Genomic DNA, 23,988 nt, shown 5'->3' with positions numbered 1-23,988 from the left:
GTGTGTATGTGTGTGTGTATGTGTGTGTGTATGTGTGTGTGTATGTGTGTGTGTATGTGTGTGTGTGTGTCTGTGTGTATGTCTGTGTGTGTGTCTATGTGTATGTGTATGTGTATGTGTATGTGTGTGTGTGTGTGTTAAATTGTGTGTGTGTGTCTGTGTGTATGTGTGTGTGTGTGTGTATGTGTGTTAAATTGTGTGTGTGTGTGTTCACAGGCCTGATTTGACTGCATCATTAGATTTGCTTTCCCGGAAGCTTCAGGACATTCAGGACATTGATGAGCTTTCTGCAATGGTAATATGCTAATTCTCTTAATTAATTATGGGTGTGTTTTTGCATAATGTTCAAATTAACCAATCAGCATGTCACTTGATATTCCCTTTAAGAGCCAGCTCTGACTTTGGCGGATTGGGGATGGGGTGTACATGCATTGTGCGCACCTGCATAGCCAAGATAGCAATGATGGGTGACTGTAGTCAGGGTTCTAATCAGTCGGTGGAGCACCTGTGTTTTCTGTTGTGAAGATAGCAATAAGCCAGAAATGTATCTGAAAACACCTCACTTCCAGACGTTAATACAAATTCCGTCACTATTAAAAGAACACAGGCACAAGGTGTGAACAACTCTCTACTGGCTGGTCTTCCACTGAGAGCCACCAAACCACTACAATTAACTCAGAATGCTGCAGCACGACTCGTCTTCAATCTTCCGAAGTTCAGTCATGTGACTCCTTTGCTGCGTTCCCTCCACTGGCTTCCTGTTGCCGCCCGCATCCGATTCAAAACCCTGACGCTGGCCTACAAGGCAAAAAACGGACCAGCACCTTCATACCTGATGGCGATGGTCAAAGCCAGATCTGCACCAAGAGCTCTTAGAGCTTCCAGTACGGCTCGGCTCAAACCTCCATCACTCAAAACACACAGAAAACAGACATCCAGACTCTTCTCTGTGCTGCACCAATGAACTTCCACTGGATGTCAGAACAGCAGAGTCACTCGCCGTCTTCAAACGTCGACTGAAGACACATCTTTTCAAAGAGTTCCTAAACTAAAAAAAAAAAAAAAAAAAGGTACCTAGGGTTAAGTTCTATGTATCTCTTGATCCTAGTCTACAAACTAGCTTTGGATATCTTAAGTAACTTTGAAGCACTGTTGTAAGTCGCTCTGGATAAGGGCGTCTGCTAAATACCGAAAATGTAAACATAGACTGAGCGTTTGATAGGACCCATATTGGCAGTAACTACATATTATAGTCCAAGACTAGGTTTAATCCCTGTCTCAGGGACTGCCCCATTGTGTGCATTTAAATTGTAGCAAAATATATATAATATCAAAACTAAATTACTAATTAAGCTTCTAAGGGTTACAGTTAAATTACTTTATACTGTGGACAAACATTTAAAATAAAAATTCAACTCTTTTAACTCGATTTGTTTGTTTTGTTTTGTCTGTTTAATTTGTAGCTGCGTGGTACCACAGAGTATGAGGAGAGGAAGCTTATACGAGCAGCCATTCGCCGACTGAGAGATGAGGAGATTCAGGGTAAGAGTGTTTATAAAAATAACTTAGTAAGGACATCTCTTTCCCCAGAAAAAAACTTCCACCTTAAATAGTGCAGAAGTACTACAGCAGCCTTAATATAGCTGGAACAGAAATTTCAAGTAAGAAGAATTTCAGCTTGAATTGCCCATTTAATTTGCAGTGTATTATACACATAAGTATTATACACATTAAACTGGATCTTTGGTTCATTTTAGGAACACAATTATTTTTGGCTGTTTAGGGTTTGATCCTGTCCATTTTAAATCAGAAACAACCATGCTCCTTGGGAAATAGTAGATCCTAAACACAAAGTTTGGAAATGGTTAAGCGACTTTAAATAAATTCTTACTGGTTAATTTTTTAAGTTTAACCTTTGTGCAGTGCTGTGTGTGTGTTTTAATTGTACATGGTTGAAGAGAACTATATATGGATGCATATCTTTATTTGTGTATTTTTAATCAGGTGCATTAGAGAAGATACAGTTAACTGGACGACATTTGGAGCAACAACCACGTCCACAGATAAGCCTGGACTTGGAGGTACGGAAATGATATTAACACTAAACAGGACAACAGTATGTACATGCACACAAACAGACAGTACACCACACATTCAGAAAAAAAATGACATGGCAAATATAGTGACAAATATTTTTATCAAAACAGTGCAGAACAGTCTAAATGTAGACTGACAGTAGAAAATGCATGCAGTGTTATTGTGGGTTTGGAAATGGTTTAGCTATGCAGTATTGAAACTCCAGATTCTATAATTATAGTAATAAAAAAAAACATTTTATATTGTGATTTATTGCCAGTTGGTCTGGGATTGAAGTTGGTAAGCTATAAGTTGGTATATATTTATCCTCATTTTCTTCTGCGTAAAGATGGACAATATTCGAATGTGTGTATTCTTTATATACCACCTTGTGAACAATGGCTGTATATATATATATATATATATACTTAGAAACTGAAACACCTATCATTTTAGTGTGGGATTTTAGGTTTCATGGCTAAATTGGAGCAGCCTGGTGGTCAATCTTCATTAATCGCACATTATTGCACCAGTAAGAGCAGAGTGTGAAGGTTCAATTAGCAGGGTAAGAGCACAGTTCTGCTCTAAATACTGCAATGCACACAACATTATGGGAGACACACCAGAGTTCAAAAGAGGACAAATTGTTGGTGCACGTCTTGCTGGAGCATCTGTGACCAAGACAGCAAGTCTTTGTGATGCATCAAGAGCCACGGTATCCAGGGTAATGTCAGCATACCACCAAGAAGGACCAACAACATCCAACAGGATTAACTGTGGACGCTGTAAGAGGAAGCTGTCTGAAAGGGATGTTCGGGTGCTAACCCGGATTGTATCCAAAAAACATAAAACCACGGCTGATCAAATCACGGCACCTCAACTCTCCTGTTTCCACCAGAACTGTCCGTCACCAAAATAAATAATAATTATATATATATATATATATATAATAACAGTGTAAATTTGCTGTGACCTCAAAATAACTCAACACACAGCCATTAATGTCTAAGCTGGCAACAAATGTGAGTTATTTTAAGAGCATAGACAATTCATAGTTATACAATCTATACACTGACTACTTTACATTGTATCAAATTGTCATATCTTCAAAAAAGATTTGATAAAATATTTGTTATTGTACTAACTTTTGTGAGATATTGTTATACACTGCCTGGCCAAAACAAAAGTCACACACTCTTATGTTTGGTTGGTCCCCCTTTATCTTTGATTGCAGCACACATTCACTGCGGCATTGTTTCAATAATCTTCTGCAATGTCACACACATTATACACACAAGCCATACAATTCATTTTTGAATTTTATTTTTGTTCTGTCTTAGTAATTTGTAATTATTAATTTTCAATTCCTGCCCATTTACCCAGATTCCTCTGTGACATAATGCTACTGGTACAGGAAGAGTAAAGTCCAGCATGTGCTTCCTCTGAGTCTTTTGATGTCATCCAGCTGCGTCTTATCGAACTACCATAACACAATGTAGCTGGACAGGTGATTGTCATAATTGATGGTTTTATAAAGTGCATCACCAGCTCTTTTGTCTTGTGAGGGACAGTGAGGGACAGACTGCTGTCTTCAGTCTGCTTGAAGTCTGGCCTCTTCCCTGTACGTTGTCTTATCATTGCTGTGGATCAAACACTGTCGTCATTGTACTTTTACAGTTGAATTGAGGTTGCTTCTGGCCACTTTGTCTGGTGTGAAAAAAAGAGCAGGGATTTTTCAGACACGGTTATGAATCCAGTCTGTCATGTCGCAGGGCAGTAGAAAAAAACAGAACTTTTTAATGGCTCAATTACCAAAGAATTTAGTTTGTACTACATTGCTTAAGGCAGTAGAGTAGAAACACCCACAGGCTGAGGCAGTTTGTGTAGGGGACAACACCTTTTCTGACAGGTGATAAAACAAGTCTGCCACTATTGAAAAGTAAAAGGTAGGTAGGTGTTCTGAACATGGCTTGACAGGCTGTTGCAGTACAGTTTGTTTGCATGCTTGGAAAATTAGCTGTAACAGTTGAGTTTTTAGAACTAGAACAAAATATATAATGTGCCATTGGCATGATTGCCTGTTTTTCTGATCTGTGATTATAATTAGACTGTATTAGACTGAAGTTTCTATTCTTGTGGAAAAATGCAAAATCTGAAATGCATATGCCATACAACCCCTTATATCGTCACTGTCCAATAAAAAACACTTATCTCCTAAAACAGCAACTTTACAGGAGAGAGAAAAAACCTTGTAAACTTTCAATGGAAGTCAATGTAAAAGGCCGTTTATTCCAGGTCATTTTGAAGAGTTTCTATTGGTCCGTTCATCAATAAATTTTGGCACAGTGCAAGGGATAGTCTGTTCAAATTATGTTGTAAACTAAAAATTGCCAAAAATGAAGATAAGTTTTTTATAGGACAGCGACGATGTACACCATTTGTCCCAAAAAGCCACAGTATGGGGTCAAGATTTGTTCTGCACTGTCCCTTGGATGAGACATCATGCTTTATGTCTGCTGTGACTGGTTATTATCCAGAAACACCAGTGAACTCATTAACGTGGTAGAGAGGGTGTTTCATGTGAAGCCATGATACAGTAGTATGAAAAAGTTTGGGTACCCCAGATAATTTTTTACGTTTTTCTTTATAAATCATTGATTGTTTGGATCTGCAATTTTAGTTAAACATCATATAGCAGATGAACACAGTGATATTTGAGAAGTGAAATGATTTACAGAAAGTGTGCAATAATTATTTAAACTAAATTAAACAGGTGCATAGATTTAGGCATGCTTGTTTTACTGATTTGAATAACTTTAGCACTAATTATTGGTACAGAAATTTTGTTTGGTAAGCCCGTTGATCTAACAGGTGAATCTAATTATGAGAAAGGGTTAAGGTGTCAATTGCAAGTTTTTGTCCGCTTTGCATCTTCTCTGAACGGCGGCAACATGAGAACCTCAAAATAACTCTCAAATGACTCAAATGAAAAGATTGTTCAACATCATGGTTTAGAGGAAGGATACAAAAAGCTCTTAGAGATTTCAGCTGTCAGTTTCCACTGTGAGGAACAAATGGAAGAACCACAGAAACAGTTCTAGTTAAGACCTGAAGTGGCAGAACAAGAAAAATCTCAGATAATCAGAGGAGAAGGATGGTGAGAACAGTCATAGTCAACCCACAGACCTCCAGAGCTCCAAACATCTACATCCTCATCTTACTGCAGATGGAGTCACTGTGCATCGTTCACTATTCAGTACACTTTACACAAGGAGAGTCTGTATGGGAGAGAAATGCAGAAGAAGCCTTTTCTGAGACTCTTTGGGAAGCGTTTAGAGTCTGTTATTTCTGTAAAAGGAGGATCTACTATTAAGATGTTTCTGTTGGGGTGCCCAAATTTATGCACCTGCTAAATTGTGTTTAAATAATTATTGCACACTTTCTGTAAATCCTATAAACTTCATTTCACTTCTCAAATATCACTGTGTTCATCTGATATATATATATATATATATATATATATATAAACAAACAATGATTTATAAAGGAAAATCTTTAAAATGAATAGGAATGCCCAAACCTTTTCATATCACTATATAAAGCTGATAATACAGATCAGAAACAGTTTAAACATTCTAAACTTTACTGAACATTAGTGTGTGTTGGTAATGATGATTAGAGCTAAATACAGAAAAACTAATTATTTATTATTTTATAAAAGAATAAAAGTGTTTTGGCCTGAAAAGTTTTGGGAATGCCAGCCTTTAAACTCTAAGTATACTCTAAGTACTAAAGTTAGCTGATTAAATAAAAAGATAAAAAAATCCTACTAAAATGTGGTGTGTATTGAACAGAGATTTTTTATAACATTACAGTCTTTTTGTGTGTAAAATATAAATAAATGGACTAGGAGTTCTCACTTCAGCATGACCCTTTCTGTGTGATGTTATCCACATTTCAGAGCCTCTGAACTGCAGCATTAACAGGCTTTGCTTAAATTGAAGCCAGTTAAGGAAGTATAATTCCAAATTCCAGAAATGCTGTAATTAAAATCCCATCTCACAGGAAAGCCAAGTAGGAACAAATAACACTCTGGCTAATCCCTGTGGTAATACTGGGGATCTGAACGTTTTGTCTGCTTTAGCTGAGTAATCCACATTGCGTTAAACCTACAAGCATTTAAAGCGTAAAGCTGTCAGCGTCGCCGTCTAGCCAGTGATAAGTTACGTCCTACACTGACAACCGGTACGACTAAACCGTCTGTTAAACAAACCCATTAACATTAAGCTTTTATTCACCCTGACTCACTCTGTTGAAGACTCATACAGACCCAGACTTCTGTGGTCAGTGAAATGTGAAGAATGTGAAAAATGCATATCTCCCTTCTGTTTACTCCATTTCCATTTCCCTCCTTCTCCATTTCCTCTCTTCCCTTTCTCACATTTAAAGCTTTTCTTTTACACTCTCTTGATTTTCTGAATACATTTCCCTCTCTGTATTTATCTGAATATGTGCTGCTGAGGTTTGAATTATACAACATGTACTGCCACCCAGTGGCTCCTTACAATCTTACATTCTAATGGATTTCAGTGCAGTCTTTTTTTAACAATGAACTATTATTATACTTTTTTAAGCTTGTAAAAAATAGAAATAGTTGAGAAATAAACCATAGCAATTTTAACAGTTAAAACAATTGCTTTTTTTATTGGAAATTGGGTTTCTTATTGATGTTTAATTTCTATTATGATTATTTATGTAATACTGCCCACTGGAAAATCAAAAGGTCTCTGGATAATATACTGGGTATATGGATGGCTCACTGGTATTGGTATGTTTGAGAGTCTGTTCAGTGTTTTAATATCTAAACGTATTCTAATAATAAGTTGTCGCTGATTTTTTTTTTAAAAAAAAGGTCCTATTGTTTGTAAATAGATATGATATCATAATATGAGATCTTAATGTGATCAGGGACATAAAGAAAAAAAAAAGGTTTGTTCACTTCCATCTTCATATAGTACACAGTGTGATCGACAGGAATATTTAACCATTTAAACCAGGAGGGTTATACAGAGCTGGATCCACCTATAAATAGCAAAATCAGAGAAACTGAAGTGGTCTCTTATTTTTTTCCGGAGCTGTACCTGTCCACGCTGGGCCAGAGTGGCTGAAGGTTTTCAGTTGAAGACTGAGCACTTGATTAAACAGGTGGAATCTGGTCCTTCTGGGTGTTTAGATTAAAAAGGTTTTTCACCTCTGATTTAAATCTTTAGAAAAATCTGTAGTACTTTGGGTTCATTTTATCAGCCTTTAGGAAAGTCATATTTTCTGAATATAGAAATATTACTTTTCCAAGAACAAAAGCCAAGACAAATGTATTTGAGTATTTAGTTTTATTGTGCTGTTTTTTTCTTGTGGAAGATTGTATTGGCTCTTGCAGTGTGTTTCCAGAGGTAGGTCTGTCTAGACAGGCCTAAAGCTCCTGTGTGGTGGGGATCTTATCTGTCTTCCCTAATTTGCGTTTTTAAGGGACATCGATTAATGTCAGAGATTCAGCCAGCATTCCAGGAATTCAGTGATGATCGACGAAATGTCCAGTAGTGCAGTGTGAAGAATTAGAATTAGAAAGAATATTAAATAAGTGTAGAAATCTGTGGTCTGGGCATAAAACCTGGAAATATCACTGGGTTATGGAAGCACATGGAGTTTTACCAAGAAGGCACAGATGATTTATTCTGTTAACTGGTAAATTGCTGCTCTTCAGGACAGTTTTCCAGACAAATGGGGACAAAATGTTACAAAGTCATTTCAGGGAAAGTATGAGCCGCATTGGATAGGATACAGAATTGAAGGCAGATGGAAAAAGTTTGGAAGGTAGCTCCTCCAGAATCTCCACCTTCTGTCTATTGAAATATCACACAGAGCTGTTTTTCTTTCTCTCTCTGCACGTTCAGCTGAAAGTTCATACTTCATGTGCTCCTTATCTGCAGCAGCAGTCAATCTTTCAGTTAGTCTGTAAATTTTGATACAAACAAACTAAACCTGGGCTTTCTGAGGTCCCATTATTTATACAGAGTATCTGCAGATCCTTAAAAAGTCTTGTGTAGCTAAAAAAAACTCTTTTTTTGTCGTTGTGTGTCTTAAACTTATCTAAATCAAAATGCTGCAGGCAGTGAATTCAATATTAAATAAAATACAATAAAATAAACATCAAATTATTAAAAAATGAAATTTCAGGTGTGTTTCTAACTTGCTTTTAGCTAAAGTAGACAGTACTGTACTGGCATGGGGTTAAATAACCCTAATTTTGCACTGACCCTATTTTCAGTGCATGAACGGTTCATTAAAGATGTGTGCAAAACTTTTCAGTTTTGCCATATGATTTTCTTGATGTGGAGAACAAGAACAAGTGGAGTTTATATATAAACATGGAATATCCATGGACAATTGTAACATTTAAAATTTTTTTTATAATTATCCCAAAACTGTGAATTTGTTCTTTTATTATCTGTACTTACTACAAATCCCAGAATGCTTCTGTTTTTTGTGCTCATGCCTGCACATTCCATACACTGTGCTTACATATAGCTGACTAGCTGACACAGTCTTACCTTCAAAATTCAGGCAACAACTGTATTCATGTGTTATATTTAAGGGCGTTTTCACACCTGTAGTTGGTTTCTATGGTCCGGATCAGTTGATGAGTTTGTTTATTTGGAGCATTTCTACCTCTGGTTTGGTTTCACACAGGCATAAACCTAAACGCACCAAAATGCTCACTAATAAACCAAGCGAGAACATCGTCTCCTCTGATTGGTCAGAGCTGTCTGGTACGGGAGCAAGAAAGTAAATATAGTGAAAAGATTCTGTGTTTCAGTGTGTATATCTGTGCAGTGTGGAGCTGCTTTAACACAGAACGCTGAAAATTTGCTGCTGCTCTTTTAAACACAGTGTTTGAAGTAGCAAGTAGTGAACTCAGCACACACTGCGTGTGTAAACAGCATGGAGCAGAGGCAGTTTTTGTTCATAGCTGTGGTAATTAGATTTGTCTGGCTAATATATCACATTAAACTGCGCCTTATCAGCAGTTTAGCTCAAGTAAAAGGAGTATATTTGATAGGTGGGTCAGATCAAGACCGGATCACGTTCTCAACCGGTCTCGGTCCGGTTGTTTTGATCTGGCTGGTCTGACCGCTGCAGGCTGACCTCACACCTCTTCAGGCTTTGCAGCAATGCTGGCTGCACTCATGCACCCATCTTAAAGGCAACCTCGGGATATTAAGCTGAAGAAGTGGACTCAACTTCTTTGGTCGACCCTTAGGAGGCCTGTTCTAAGTGGAACCTGGCCTGGAAAACTGCCGTTTGAAGTGCCATGTTGAATATCCAGTATGAAAGAATTGTATCCAAAACATCAAATTTAGAAGGCTCCGCTCCCTAATTCACACCTGGAACCTTGTAACACTAACAAGTTGTACCTTGTAACTAACAAAAGTTAACAAATGTAAAATTTCATTATCATGCCCAAAAATGTCTCTCAAAAAGTGCTAGGCAATATAATTTCACATTTACATTTTACCTTATAGTGATAAATGAACAGGTTTTAAAATAAATCAGAGGCACAGCATTTTTATTTGGTATGAGCTGCTGGAGTTACTCAGTCTCTTTCATGTTACTTTAATGTTGCAGGCTGTACATGAATACATGAAGTGGGAAAGTATTAAGGAATATCATAAAAAAAACTAAATAAGTTACATGGGTAAAATTTAAAATGTTTGTTTTGATTTATACTCTTAACCCAGTTTTTAACCAAATGACTCCTTTAGTGGTGCTTTGCACATACACTAAAGGTGTATTTTCTCACAGGATAGCTGCAGCTGTGGATCTCAGGCAATCAGTAAGTCTCCTGCATATCAATACAGAATTCAGGTCTGGAATGTAGCTACTCCAAGATCTCCAGCTACTGCTATCTTCCTGCATCTCCCACCTTCTGTCTTTTGAGTTATCATGCAGAGTTGTTTTTCTTTCTCTCTGCACGCTCATCTGAAGATCATACGTCATGAACTCCTTATCTGAATCTTTGAGTCTGTACAAAAAAAAGCTACCAGGAGAAAGCAGGCCAAATATGGAGCTTGAGACTGGAGTTATTATAATAAGCATAAGATTAAGCAGGGTTGTATTATTGCTGTGCATTTTTCTACCTTTGCAGTCTAAGTTCACTTTTAGATAAAATAGTTCTGAATGACTGTTCTCTGCAAATGTGGAATTTCATCATGCTATTCTGAAAATAGCAGAAAAGCAGAACGCTCCATTAAAGTTCCATTAGGTTTGAAATGTGAAGAGTAAATGCAGTGTGGCAGCCTACCTGCTGCGAGGAGGAGACAGACGCAGAGTTAGCCAGAGTGGAAGGAAAAGGAGGGAGGGGAAGTGTGGACTGGGGGAGTGGTCATCCTAAGGATATGGGTGTGTGTGTGTGTGTGTGTGTGTGTGACCGCTGAGAGGTAGAATAGCACTCATTCTGTGCATTGGAGTAGGAGAGGGCACAGTAACACCAGAGGAAGTAGGTCATTTCTGCTCTTTCATTGCTGTTCTTTTTGATGTCTGTTGTGCTTCTTAAAGTGACATTTTAGATTGAGTAAAAAGAAAATACTTTGATTAAAATATACAAAAATGTACAGAAAAAAACTTATTTTTATACTGGAATGTTGATGTGTGGCACATACTAAGTGAAATTGAAGTCTAATTTTAGATTTTAATGTAAAAGAGTTGGTTAGTTGCAATATATTTTTTTACAGATTTTTTTTACAGTTTTTTTTTTTACTTGAAATTTAGTGATTCAAAACATTCAAAATTTAATAGTGGTGCGATATTTTTTGATACAGTAGAAATGAGATTTGTCACTGTATTTACATGTGTAGCAGAATATAAAATTCTGTTAGGAATAATTAAAGAGAGGAAAATAGTCTAAGGAAAAAAGATTATGTTCATTTTGGAGAAAGTGCTTTTTCACGAGGGAGCAATGCATTGTATGTGCAGATATTTAGTACTTTGGTGTGTGCATTTACTGTGGAACTGTACCTCGCTCTGCCTCCAGCTTTGTCACATGAGCACAGTCTGCAGTGTGAAGAGCTCCATCTGTTGTTGCACAGGGGTAATACAACTTGAGTTTACTGTTGTTCAAATCGTAAATGAAGTTCTTAAATGCGTTTTTTTGTGAAAATGCAAACCATGATGACAAAAATACACTTAATTATACATTTGTCTGAGTGATTGAATAATTAGATTTGGTGCCTTTGAATTGAATTATCGTTCTTTTATATCAGAATAATATTCACTGTTCCTTTGTAAACCAGTCATGTAAAAAAATACAACCATAAACTTGAAACACATTTATGTATTTAAAAACACTTTCAGGATAAAATAGAACCAATAACAATTACTTCACACACAGTTAGCCATGCCACAGATGTTCCAGTAACATCAGCATATTTATAATATTGTCGTATCGTCCATCCCTTCGTGACGATCTCTGATTGTTCAACACCTGAGATCTACCAACTCTGATAGAGCAGCATGGAAGTGTGTCAGGAACAGTAGGACTATTCGTATAAGATGCCTTGCAGCTGTGTGTGTGTGTCTGTGTGTGTGTCTGTGTGTGTGTCTGTGTGTGTGTCTGTGTGTGTGTCTGTGTGTCTGTGTGTCTGTGTCTGTGTGTGTCTGTGTGTGTCTGTGTGTGTCTGTGTGTGTGTCTGTGTGTCTGTGTGTCTGTGTGTCTGTGTCTGTGTGTGTCTGTGTGTGTCTGTGTGTGTCTGTGTGTGTCTGTGTGTGTCTGTGTGTGTCTGTGTCTGTGTGTGTGTGTGTGTCTGTGTGTGTCTGTGTGTGTCTGTGTGTGTCTGTGTGTGTGTGTGTGTGTGTGTGTGTGTGTGTGTGTGTGTGTGTGAGTGAGTGTGTGTGAGTGTGTGTGTCTGTGTCTGTGTCTGTGTGTGTCTGTGTCTGTGTGTGTCTGTGTGTGTCTGTGTGTGTCTGTGTGTGTCTGTGTGTGTCTGTGTGTGTCTGTGTGTGAGTGTGTGTGTGTGAGTGTGTGTGTGTCTGTGTCTGTGTGTGTCTGTGTGTGTCTGTGTGTGAGTGTGTGTGTGTTTGTGTGTGTGTGTGTGTGTGTGTGTGTGTGTGTGAAAGAGAGAGAAAGAGGTTGCAGTACTACAGGGTTCATTGAAGTTCATTTGGCCTACTTTTCTGTGGCCACAATCTTAAAGCTCATGCTGGTTTTCTACTACAGGACAGCATGCGTGGAAGCTGAAACCCGAAACAAACAAAGGCATGGAATCACACACACACACACACACACTCACACACTCACACACTTACTTGCACATGTGCACACTCATATGCACAGTGAAAGAGTTAAGGCGGACTCTGGGACTTGGCAGAAAGGCCTGTAATTAAACTGTAGTATAGGATTATAGTGATGTGCTACTGATTTTTCCCCTCTTTGCTCGCTTGCCATACACCTTCATCTTATTCAGCGTGTCTGATTTAAATGCTGAGAGTATGCTTGCTTTAGAATTTTACATGGCAAATCGCTAGTTAGAATGAGCACAGACGGCATGCAAAGTGCGCTCCAAAAAAAGCCAGAGTTTGTTAGACACATGAAACATACTGTCACTTTTGCACAAGTAAATAAATATATATTTCCAAAATTGCAACTTTGCACTCATCTTAAATTTCAGTGGGAGTCCATGTAAAAAGATTTTATTTATTTAGTTTGTCCGTTTGACAACTTTGACACTGTGTCACTTCCATATTCAGTTTACATATATGCCGAAACTGCAATAATGGAGTTTTAAATGTTATGCGCGACATTAGGGATATATAAAAATGTGACCATGATCACCAGCATTTCAGCAGCAGCAGCAGCAGCAGCAGCAGGAGGAGGAGAGAATATTCTGAAACCTGATCAGCTGTATCCTTTGAGTTAAAGATGTATACTTCGGCTCTGGAAGCCTCCCTAAATTCTTTTGGGCTTATTGATTTCTAAGAATCCTCACACAAAGCAAATGTCTTCGTTTAGAGACTTGGCAGGTGATCCATTCAACTTTTTTGAATCAGCTGCCTGTTGAATTATTAGCCATAGTGAAATGTACTGATTATTATGGTCTGTGCTTTGTGTATTTCTGTCATTAAATAAAACTGCACAAAATACATAGTGCTCCCTATATTGCTGGATGCTCTGCAGATTTCCCAATTAATTTGCTTTATTGAAATTGAGTATCCTTAAACTATTTAAAATGTCACATTAAACATTAAGATGATTTTATTGTGGAAATTTTTTAGTCAAAACGACATCAATCAGTCGGCAGTGTTTTTTCCTGTGACTGTGTGAACGGTTCAGGTTATTTTTCTTCTTTGCTGCTCCTCTGTGATTTACCTCTCTGGAACAGGTGCCAGGTCATCTGCACTTCACGCAGGTGTTGTGTATAGAGCGACTGATGAGCAATTGTTTGCTGGTGCCTCTGCCAGAACAGCTCTTAATACTTTAAAGCATGTGCTCAAGGACACTCTCAGCCATGCAAAACAAACAGAAGAGCATAAGCCAGTGTTGTGCAAACTCTGAACTCGTTAGTCTTCCTGTTCCACTCCACAACACACACCTATACACACAAGCTCTGTGTATTAACAAGAAAGGGGTTAAGATTTATTTTTCTCAAATATTAAAGTACTGTAATCCTGATGGTATAGTGTGAGCACAGATTACAGGAGTTATGTAATCTGAGCGTATTTCATGCTCAAAGTCTCATTTGAAAAAAGGCAAAATTAGGCCTAATATCAGGCTAAAAATAGTTCTAAGTGCACACATGTATATTCAATGCTGGCGCCCTGAAGTATGAAGTATGAGATTTGGTGGTTACTCAAAAAATGTTTCCTTAATCAGAGGAATGGTATGGCAGGAAAAATGTATGGAAAAAGAAAGCCAGAAAATTACTGGTTATATGTAGTATGGTAAATTGTTGTCATTTCAGTCAGCTAGCTAATCCATGATTCTTTACTGGAGTGAAGATTGTGGATGCAATGGTACATTTATGGAACAGAGTTTGCCAAAGTCATCATATCTGAATAGAGTAAAAACAGTTTCACAAAGCAAAAATATTTGTTGTATTTTATATCAGGCATTTTATTATATCACTTCTTACCCGGCTCACAGTAATGACCTGTGGAGTGATCTGCCATCTGTGGCTCAGTGGATCAAATCCAGCAGACCATCACTGATTGGTGAAACTTTACTCTAGACCTCGAGCAGTTTGGACTGTGTGTCTCTCCACTCTCTTGATTTCCAAATGGAACGCAAAATGTACTGATGATCAGTGATGGTTTGGAGAGTCATGTCTGACATCTGCTGGTGTTGATCCACCGTGTTTTCTCTGAAAATCTTACAGCACTTTTTGCTTCCCAATGATGACAACTTATGTAAAAGCAGATTTCATTTTCCAGCAGGACTTGGCACACTGCCCACACTGACAAAAGTACCAATTGGTCTTGATATATACTAATTTTTCTGAGATGCTGATTTTTGGATTTTCATTATCTGTAAGCTGTAATCATTACAATAAAAAAAATAAACACTTCAAATAGATCACGCTGTGTTAATACATCTATATAATATAAGTTTTACATTTTGTACTGAATTACCGAAATAAAGTAGCTTTTCAGTGATATTTAATTTTTTTTAGATGCACTAGTAGACTCACAATGAGCCACACATCATAAATATGATACAGGTTTGTGACACTGTGATCTTATTATCTTATTAGTTCTTGTTGACTGCAGACTAAATACTAGCTATCCAGCTGTTTAGTGTGTTCCACATCAGAGATGATATAGCAGGTACTAGCACTGTATTGCTTATCAAGTCTTAAGACCATGAATGAATAGTCTCCGTCTCAGTCTCAACCTCATTTAGGACTCAAAGTGAGATGGTCTTCTAAATTCTTGGTATTCAAATTCAGTAGGTCAGGTTAATGCTGTCTGAGGTAGTCTTAATAAGAAACTGAACTTGTATTTTTTAATGATTTATTTTAGAAAATATATAATGGAATATATTAAAATATGTCTTTGATAATGATATACTTGGCGGTCTTGACCACAAAACTAGCAAATATATTGAGACTTCATCTAAATCTGCTTAACTGAGACCACCTTTGTCCTTAGTCTGCCAGGTCTTATCGGCTTTTTCAAGGAGTGCCAGCTTTAAGCTGTTAAAACCCACTGATAAAGAGGAATTATTTAGGCATGTTTTTGTAACTTATTGTTGACCTATATAATGTATTTGAAGCATTACCTGGGAAAGATAGGACTGCTTTGATTTGCCTGAGAACTGGGTGGGAATGTTCAGTTTCACTCACCCAGGGTTTTGGGTCATGCTTTCAGCTGCACCGTAATGCAGATATTGTTTGTCTTTGTCTGTTTGTCTGTGCACTGTTGGTTTCTATTCATATAAGAAAACATGATGCAAGTAATGTTGATCGAGCTTGAATCTAGATGTTTTCATTGGAATCAGGCACAAATGCTTTTAGATTTCTGTCACATGTGGTCCATTACCTGCCCTTTTCTTGTTTTTAGGAAACACAGAAAGAAGGTGTGGACAAAACAGAACGCATTGAGACATTTCACAGCCAAACTCAGAGCAAAGACGTACTGAGAACAGGTGAGTTGTGATTTGCTTTCTTCATTTCCATACTGTGCGTAAATGCAAAAGCCTTGCAAAGCTTTCTGGATCAAATCACAGTTAAAGTCTCAGTCACAGTGGTGAGCCTGGAAAAAACGATCTACTTCATGCTCACCAGGTCTCTAACCATTTTTTTGTAAATGTTACATTTATTAGGCTTTATTATTGTATTATATAAGGGAGTTTAATGATTAATTATTAGTTTAAATGTAAAAATTGGTGGCATACAGCTGTTCCTTTATTGTTGTGTTAAAACCACACCCACGAGATAGCAGCATTGTACGCTGTGTTTTGATCCCACTGTTTATATTGGTATAAAACTTTTAAACTTCTTTTATTCAGATTTCGTAGTTAAAAAAATTATTTGTAGAATATGACAGATATTTTTCCTTTTTTTATTAAAACAATTGCAATTTATCACATTACTTACAGCATCCCTAAATATTGCAATTTATGGAATCATATCCACTGTATCATGATATTGTAATATGCATGTATTCTATCACCAAGTTCAAGAATTTGCGTAGTGTAATGGGTAACAACTAGGGCTGTGTTTCGATACTGGGAGCTTGTGAAAGATAAGCTTATCTGACTTAACTGATTAATGCCAAAAAAAATGCCACCAACTCTATTTCATTGGACCGTCTTTATCTTTGATTGCGGGATACGTTCACTGTGGCATTGTTTCAATAAGCTTCTGTAACATCACAAGATTTATTTCAATCCTGTGTTGCTTTAATTTTACACCAAGATCTTGCAGCAGCATTGATGATGGTAGAGTCTGACCAACCGCTGCACAAAGCAGCTCTTCTCCATCCAGCACATCCCAAAGATTCTCAATGAGGTTAAGATCTGGAATCCATGTGTGAAAATGATGATCTCATGCTCCCTGAATCACTCTTTCACTATTCCAGCACCATGAATCCTGACATTGTTATCTTGGAATATGCTCCGTACCAGAGAAGATAAAATCAATTGATGGAATAACCTGCTTTATATTCAGTATATTCAGGTAGAGTCAGCTGACCTCATTCTTTCAGCACATACTGTTGCTGAACCTAGACCTGACCGACTGCAGAAACACCACATAATTTGCTTAGTTAAATTCAGGTGGCAGTTCATTACAAAGAAAAAGAAATCTTTATGGTAGGTAATTAGCAGCACTAGAGAAAAAATAAAACACAATTTATGCTGTATGAGAGCTGAGATGTAAAGAGATGATTTTTTGGGTGACTTCCATCTGCCTTTCTTTTCAGCCGCTATATTTAGTGGGTCAGTCTGTTTAGGTAACATCTTTTCTGTACGACCCTGAAATTTGTGGTTCCGCTTATCCTTACTTTAGCTCCTCCAACCCGTAATTTTGGCCAGGTTGAGAACAGGGCAGGAGAGCCCCGAGGAGAACAAACAGTTTGAAAAGCCACTGTTTGTTGTTCTGTGTGACGTAGAGAAGCAGGAAGTTTGGAGCCAGACCGTGCCAGCACAGGGAGGAGTGGGCTATATGAGGGATCTTGTGGAGAAAGGCAGACGTGGTTTGATTGAGGTTCTGACTGTGCATTCTTCTGAGTTAAAGATTTTTTATAAACTCACTGCTCTTTCTACTACGTTTTTAAGAAAGTATTCATATCTTTACTCTAAGAATGCACACATGTTAAATGTATACATATCATGCAAATAGAAATGCTTTGCTTCTTGTGTTTAGCTTTTCCTAAATGAATATTTGTAAGCCTTCCAAGTTTTATAGTTTTTGCACAGTTTTGACTCGCTTAAACATATTTCACAGCTCTACATAGTGCTGTTTGTTACTGTATTGGCTCAAATAACAAATTATTGTTTTTAAGTTATGTATAATAAAAATCGCTCATATATTTGAAGAATTCTAGGATTTTAGTTTTTAAACAGTATTGTCAAGCTTATTGCAGGGCATAGGGAATCTGTCATGTATGTTTTACTGCATTAGCATTAGTTGACCTAGTTTACTTCATATTTACCACATTAGCTCATAGTTGGCTTGTTAGTGTAAGCTTACTGCATTTTTCACAAAATTGCTTGTGGTTGTCTTGTTTCTTCATGGTTTGTACTTTGGCTTACAGTTAAAGCATTGGCTTGAGATTGGCTTTTTTCAGTCACTGAAACCAAATGAAAACAGTTACTTGACTTAACTGGGCTACTGGGATTTTCTTAAAAAAAAGGAAACACAGAATACCAATTAGGAAATGACACAACTAGGCCTTTTAATTTGTAAGTTCTCTTTAAAAGCAATGTGTAATTGCATTATTGCTACTGTATTATCATTTTATCTGTGGCATAAAATATTCTTAATTATAATGTACTGAAAATGTCTAGTGTTTTTGTTTAGTAACTGAACACAAGAGAGATGAAAAACAGCGGTTTTAGGGTTGATATCGATCACAGACTGGGTTTTATCTCGATCGGCTTATCTTTTACAAAAAGAGAAAGGGGCTGTCAAAAACAAATGGTAGCAAATATGTAATTCTGCTGGGATTTTAAAATGGACTGTGTAGTTATTGGCTGTCAAAATGAAATATTATTTACTTTATGGAATCAACTTGAAACAAATCCTGAAACCCTCCCGTTCCAGCTAAGAGAGGGGTGAATTCTCGTGTGGAACTGCACTGTGAGGTTCATAGCGTAAGCACACGGTATGTTTTTTGTGGTGAGCAGTGTTCGTTAGCTCTGCTAGGTTACTGTGCTAATAGCTACTTATGTGTATGGGCTGAAAGATGCACTCTGAAGGTGTGTTTGCAGAATAAGAAAAGAGGGTTGAGTTTAAGCAAAAATGACATTTGACATAAATTTCAACACAGCCATGCTGACTGTTAGTAAGAGTGTGCAGCTCCATAGTTTCATCTAGTGGTTAAACAAAGGAACTGAGGCTTTCTGTGACCGAGCAGTTCCTACAATGAGCCTTGCACAGAGCTGCTGTTTTTTCATCCCTACAAAACAATATGTAAAGTTATTTCGAGGGCTGTCGGCGTTAAAGCACACAATTATTTTGGAATCAGTAACACTTTTTATTATTTTTTTTTAATACAAATAAATACGCCACCAAGCCTGCCCCACCCCCGCCCAACACAAAGATTTCGGTCGCTGGAACGGTTCGCTTGTGGTGAAAAACGTGATCTCGATCCAACCCAGCTATATGTACATATGTACTTCTTTTTAATTGAGATAAACTGCTGATAAGGCACAGTTTAATCTGATATATTAACCAGATAATATACTGCTATGAACAAATGCTGTTTCTGCTACTGTGCTGTTTACACGTGCAGTAATGTGCAGTGTTCACTGTTTACATCTGCACTGAACGTACCATTAAAAACACTGTGTTTAAAAGCGCAGCGGCAAATTTTCAGCGTCCTTTGTTAAAGTATATTCACAGTGCACAGATATGCGCGCTATAACACAGAATCTTCTCACTATAATTACTTTATTGCTCCTGTGCCAGACAGCTCTGACCAATCAGAGGAGACAATGTGCTCGTGTGGTTTATTGGTGCACATTTTGTTGCGTTTAGGTTTATGCCTGTGTGAAACCAAACCAAACAGAGGAAGAAATGCTTCAAATAACCAAATTCATCAAATGATCCAGACCAGAGAAACCAACTACAGGTGTCAAAATGTTTTTTTATGCCCAGCAAATTAAGTTCTGATTCAGAAATCCTTACAACCAAGCTGAGATTCCATCTGTCTAAATTATCATACGTTCTTTATTCCAGCGACCCACGTTGGTTTTATTTCCACTCAAGCATAGACTAGTATTTTAATTGACACCTCTGATATAAATAGAATTGCATATTACATTTTTTACATTCATTCTTAATTTACATTTTAATATCCATTAAAAATTTGCGTCTTAAGAAGAGCAAGTGCGATTAATTGCAGTTAATCACAGAATATTGTTGTGATTAATTTGGAAAAGAATGAAATGTAATAGATTATAGACACCACTAGTTATTTCATGTTATGAGGATTATCCTACAAAATACAAGTTAAAGCCAAACATCAAACTGAAAGCAAGCAGACCATAAAAGTTCATTATAAATAGTTATTTTAGACTTATTTCAATGACAAATTCCTATGCTCCCTCAGTGTGCGTGTCAAAGTAAAGAATCAGCCACAGAGAACAATAGACCAGCAATAGGTGATTGAAGACATAGATCTCTGGAGCCAAGCAGCATAAAAGATTTCAAACATTCAGATCCTAGAAGAGATAGCTTTGAAGAAACTGTAGGCCTTTTGTTCTGTAAAACACAAACTCTGCACGACAGTGGGCTGCACCAGAGACTGGCAAAACGAAAGCTGCCCTCATCACTGTTAAACCCATGATTTCCACTGCCCTGTCCATCACCCCCCGGCTAAAGCCCAGCAGTGTACATGGCCCTAATGCCAGGCCAAGTCCTTTTATGGGCTTTTTTAGTCTTCAGGTGGCTCTGGGCTGTTTATTAGGTTATAAGAACTGTATGGTACAGAATCCTTAGACAGAGGTTCTGTAGAAATCCTGCTCTCTGTTATCTAAAAGCAGACATCTGGAAGGATGTTTACCTTTCAGCATGATCCTGACCCTCCACACACAGCTAAAGCAACAGTCAGGGAGCTCAAAAACAAAAACTTCCTCAGTGTCCAGTCAAAGCAGTGAGGGGGTGACTGAAGTGTTGAGAATGACGGGGTTTAAATAGCTTGTTTATTTGTATTTACAGGAAGATGGACATTGTGCAAATGGCAGCACCTGATGCTGCTGATGTGATTTAAGGATATATAGACGGCTAATGTACAGCCTCATGCTTGTCTTATGTAAGCTTGGTTTTATTATTGTAAAGAGTCACAAGACCCGACATGTTTAAATTAGTGGTGTCAATCGGTTAAAAACAATTACGGACATGTTTAAATTAGTGGTAGCCATCGGCTAAAAACAATTACGGACATGTTTAAATTAGTGGTGTCAATCGGCTAAAAACAATTACAGACATGTTTAAATTAGTGGTGTCAATCGGCTAAAAACAATTACAGACATGTTTAAATTAGTGGTGTCAATCGGCTAAAAACAATTACGGACATGTTTAAATTAGTGGTGTCAATCGGCTAAAAACAATTACGGACATGTTTAAATTAGTGGTGTCAATCGGTTAAAAACAATTACGGACATGTTTAAATTAGTGGTGTCAATCGGTTAAAAACAATTACGGACATGTTTAAATTAGTGGTGTCAATCGGTTAAAAACAATTACGGACATGTTTAAATTAGTGGTAGCCATCGGCTAAAAACAATTACGGACATGTTTAAATTAGTGGTGTCAATCGGTTAAAAACAATTACGGACATGTTTAAATTAGTGGTGTCAATCGGTTAAAAACAATTACGGACATGTTTAAATTAGTGGTGTCAATCGGTTAAAAACAATTACGGACATGTTTAAATTAGTGGTGTCAATCGGTTAAAAACAATTACGGACATGTTTAAATTAGTGGTGTCAATCGGTTAAAAACAATTACGGACATGTTTAAATTAGTGGTGTCAATCGGTTAAAAACAATTACGGACATGTTTAAATTAGTGGTAGCCATCGGCTAAAAACAATTACGGACATGTTTAAATTAGTGGTGTCAATCGGTTAAAAACAATTACGGACATGTTTAAATTAGTGGTGTCAATCGGTTAAAAACAATTACGGACATGTTTAAATTAGTGGTGTCAATCGGTTAAAAACAATTACGGACATGTTTAAATTAGTGGTGTCAATCGGCTAAAAACAATTACGGACATGTTTAAATTAGTGGTGTCAATCGGCTAAAAATAATTACGGACATGTTTAAATTAGTGGTAGCCATCGGTTAAAAACAATTACGGACATGTTTAAATTAGTGGTGTCAATCGGCTAAAAACAATTACGGACATGTTTAAATTAGTGGTAGCCATCGGCTAAAAACAATTACGGACATGTTTAAATTAGTGGTGTCAATCGGCTAAAAACAATTACGGACATGTTTAAATTAGTGGTGTCAATCGGTTAAAAACAATTACGAACATGTTTAAATTAGTGGTGTCAATCGGCTAAAAACAATTACGGACATGTTTAAATTAGTGGTAGCCATCGGCTAAAAACAATTACGGACATGTTTAAATTAGTGGTGTCAATCGGCTAAAAACAATTACGGACATGTTTAAATTAGTGGTGTCAATCGGTTAAAAACAATTACGAACATGTTTAAATTAGTGGTGTCAATCGGCTAAAAACAATTACGGACATGTTTAAATTAGTGGTGTCAATCGGCTAAAAACAATTACGGACATGTTTAAATTAGTGGTGTCAATCGGCTAAAAACAATTACGGACATGTTTAAATTAGTGGTGTCAATCGGCTAAAAACAATTACGGACATGTTTAAATTAGTGGTAGCCATCGGCTAAAAACAATTACGGACATGTTTGAGTAGCCGCAATCTAAGATAGGCCGTGATAGCCGTGATCTAAGATAGATCAGCTGATCTACGGTCATTTGGATTTGCAGCACATAAGCTTTTTTCCAGCTGAAGTTAGGGCAGGCTGTCGTCACCCATTCAACAACAAAAGAAGAAAAGGAACCAGCGTTGTGCCGATTTCTCCTCAAATGCTTAGTAGAGCATCTTTTTGCTTCTGCGACCAGCTGCAAATATCATGGCCATGAAGAGACCAGGTGTAAATGAGCTCTAGGGCATGTTTTGAGCAATACTCATAAAGCGGTATAAACAAATACATGTCTCTGAGATGCAATCGATATTTGATTCTTATGAGGAGACAATCCAGATACTAGGCACACAGAATGTCCAGGTGTGAAGAGGGTCGTTGACTGGTGCTGCTCAATTGTTGTTGTTTTCAGAACAGTCCATGCAGGCCTGATGTAGTGTGAAATGTGAATGTTTTTACAGTAACTGGGGTGTAAATAGGGAAATAGGTGTGTGTGTGTGTGTGTGTGTGTGTGTGTGTGTGTTCTCAACACTGTGTCACACACTGTCCTGGCTGTTAAATTAGATTTGTGTTAAGGGGCAAATTGTGTAAATTGGATTTTTTGTTGCACTGTTTCTTTAAATAAAGGAGTCTGTCCGTTTGCTCAGGCCAGACATCCGCTCTGCTGTCGTCTATCTATAGCCCAGCAATTGTCTAGAAGAGTGGCGTGGCTTTGTTTCTGCTGATGGAGAAGAATGTGTTTGGGGTTTGGATCTGTAAACCTAACGGCCTGCCTTCTGCCTCCACAGCGGACACAACAGCAATCACATAAAGCCACGGAAAGGGCTGGGCCTGAAGGGCTGCTCTACATTCCACAGAGACTTTAAAAACTGATTTCATTTGAACTAAAGTGTCTTTGTATTCAAGTGTGTTTATTTTTAGTGTAAAATATTTTGCCATTTTATAATTATGGAGCTGTTCTACAGTTTTGGGCACCTAAGCAAATAGTACAATTTATTAGCAGTGTAAGTTTTTGCTTGGAATGTGCTAGTAAAAAAAAATCTGTGGTAAAGTAAAGGTTCCTGATTTCTTCTGGAACCTGCAGCCTGATCAGTGGCATTTGGATACATTTTATTTGGATATTACCAGTGGCGATTGCTCTAAGACTGCAAGGGAAGCTCAGCTTCCCCTAAAATGTAAAAAATAAGTGATTAAATATATACTGTTGTGTGTACATGTCACTGATTAAATATGCGCTACACCGCGCTGAACTTAGTTCAGAATCAGCTTCTTATCACTGGTAACGCCGCGGCTTTCCTCTCACTCATTCCCGCAGCTTCACAGCGCTGCTTTAAACAGTGCACAGACTTCAATAGCGGAGCAAAGCGTGCAGCGAAATAAGCGAATCAGCGATCTTTTAGTGTAAAAATCCATTTTCATTCTGTTCTGAGTTTAACCGGAGACTTTCCTAATCCTTATAGCGGCATTTTCTTTATTAAAAACGACTAGCGACAAATCCAGCTTCTATTTCTGGTGCTTTTCTGATTAATTTGGTGTAAAAGGTGGGAAAAGTAACAGGTATTTTCAGCTGTTCTGGGATGATAAAGTGAGCTGGCTGACTGGAAGTGCTGTAACAAATAAAATGTACTGATGGCCATTCCTCTTGATGAAACTATCTCAGGACATAAATGAACAGGGGCCAGTAGTAAGTATTGTGTTATCATTAAGAATAATTAAAATAATTTTAATTAATAAAGGGA

General features: G+C 37.5%; 1 protein-coding gene across 6 annotated transcripts in view; it reads left to right on the top strand.

Annotated features, from left to right (window-relative positions):
* Positions 1-23,988, top strand: part of smtnb (smoothelin b) — a 101,807-nt gene that overhangs the window by 29,785 nt on the left and 48,034 nt on the right. For 5 of the 6 annotated variants that reach the window (XM_049470372.1, XM_049470374.1, XM_049470371.1 and 2 more), the window contains 4 exons: positions 217-295; positions 1,464-1,542; positions 2,005-2,081; positions 15,685-15,769. In XM_049470372.1, the coding sequence (XP_049326329.1) occupies positions 217-295; positions 1,464-1,542; positions 2,005-2,081; positions 15,685-15,769 (320 nt within the window). Of the gene's footprint in view, positions 1-216; positions 296-1,463; positions 1,543-2,004; positions 2,082-10,552; positions 10,631-15,684; positions 15,770-23,988 lie in introns of those variants that run through there. The other variant, XM_049470375.1, reaches the window with a different exon arrangement.

The sequence above is a fragment of the Astyanax mexicanus genome, chromosome 22, assembly GCF_023375975.1.
Source record: "Astyanax mexicanus isolate ESR-SI-001 chromosome 22, AstMex3_surface, whole genome shotgun sequence".
Taxonomy (NCBI): Eukaryota; Metazoa; Chordata; class Actinopteri; order Characiformes; family Acestrorhamphidae; genus Astyanax; species Astyanax mexicanus.
The sequence above is the reverse complement of the archived record's forward strand: the minus strand, read 5'-3'. Positions and strand labels throughout refer to the sequence as shown.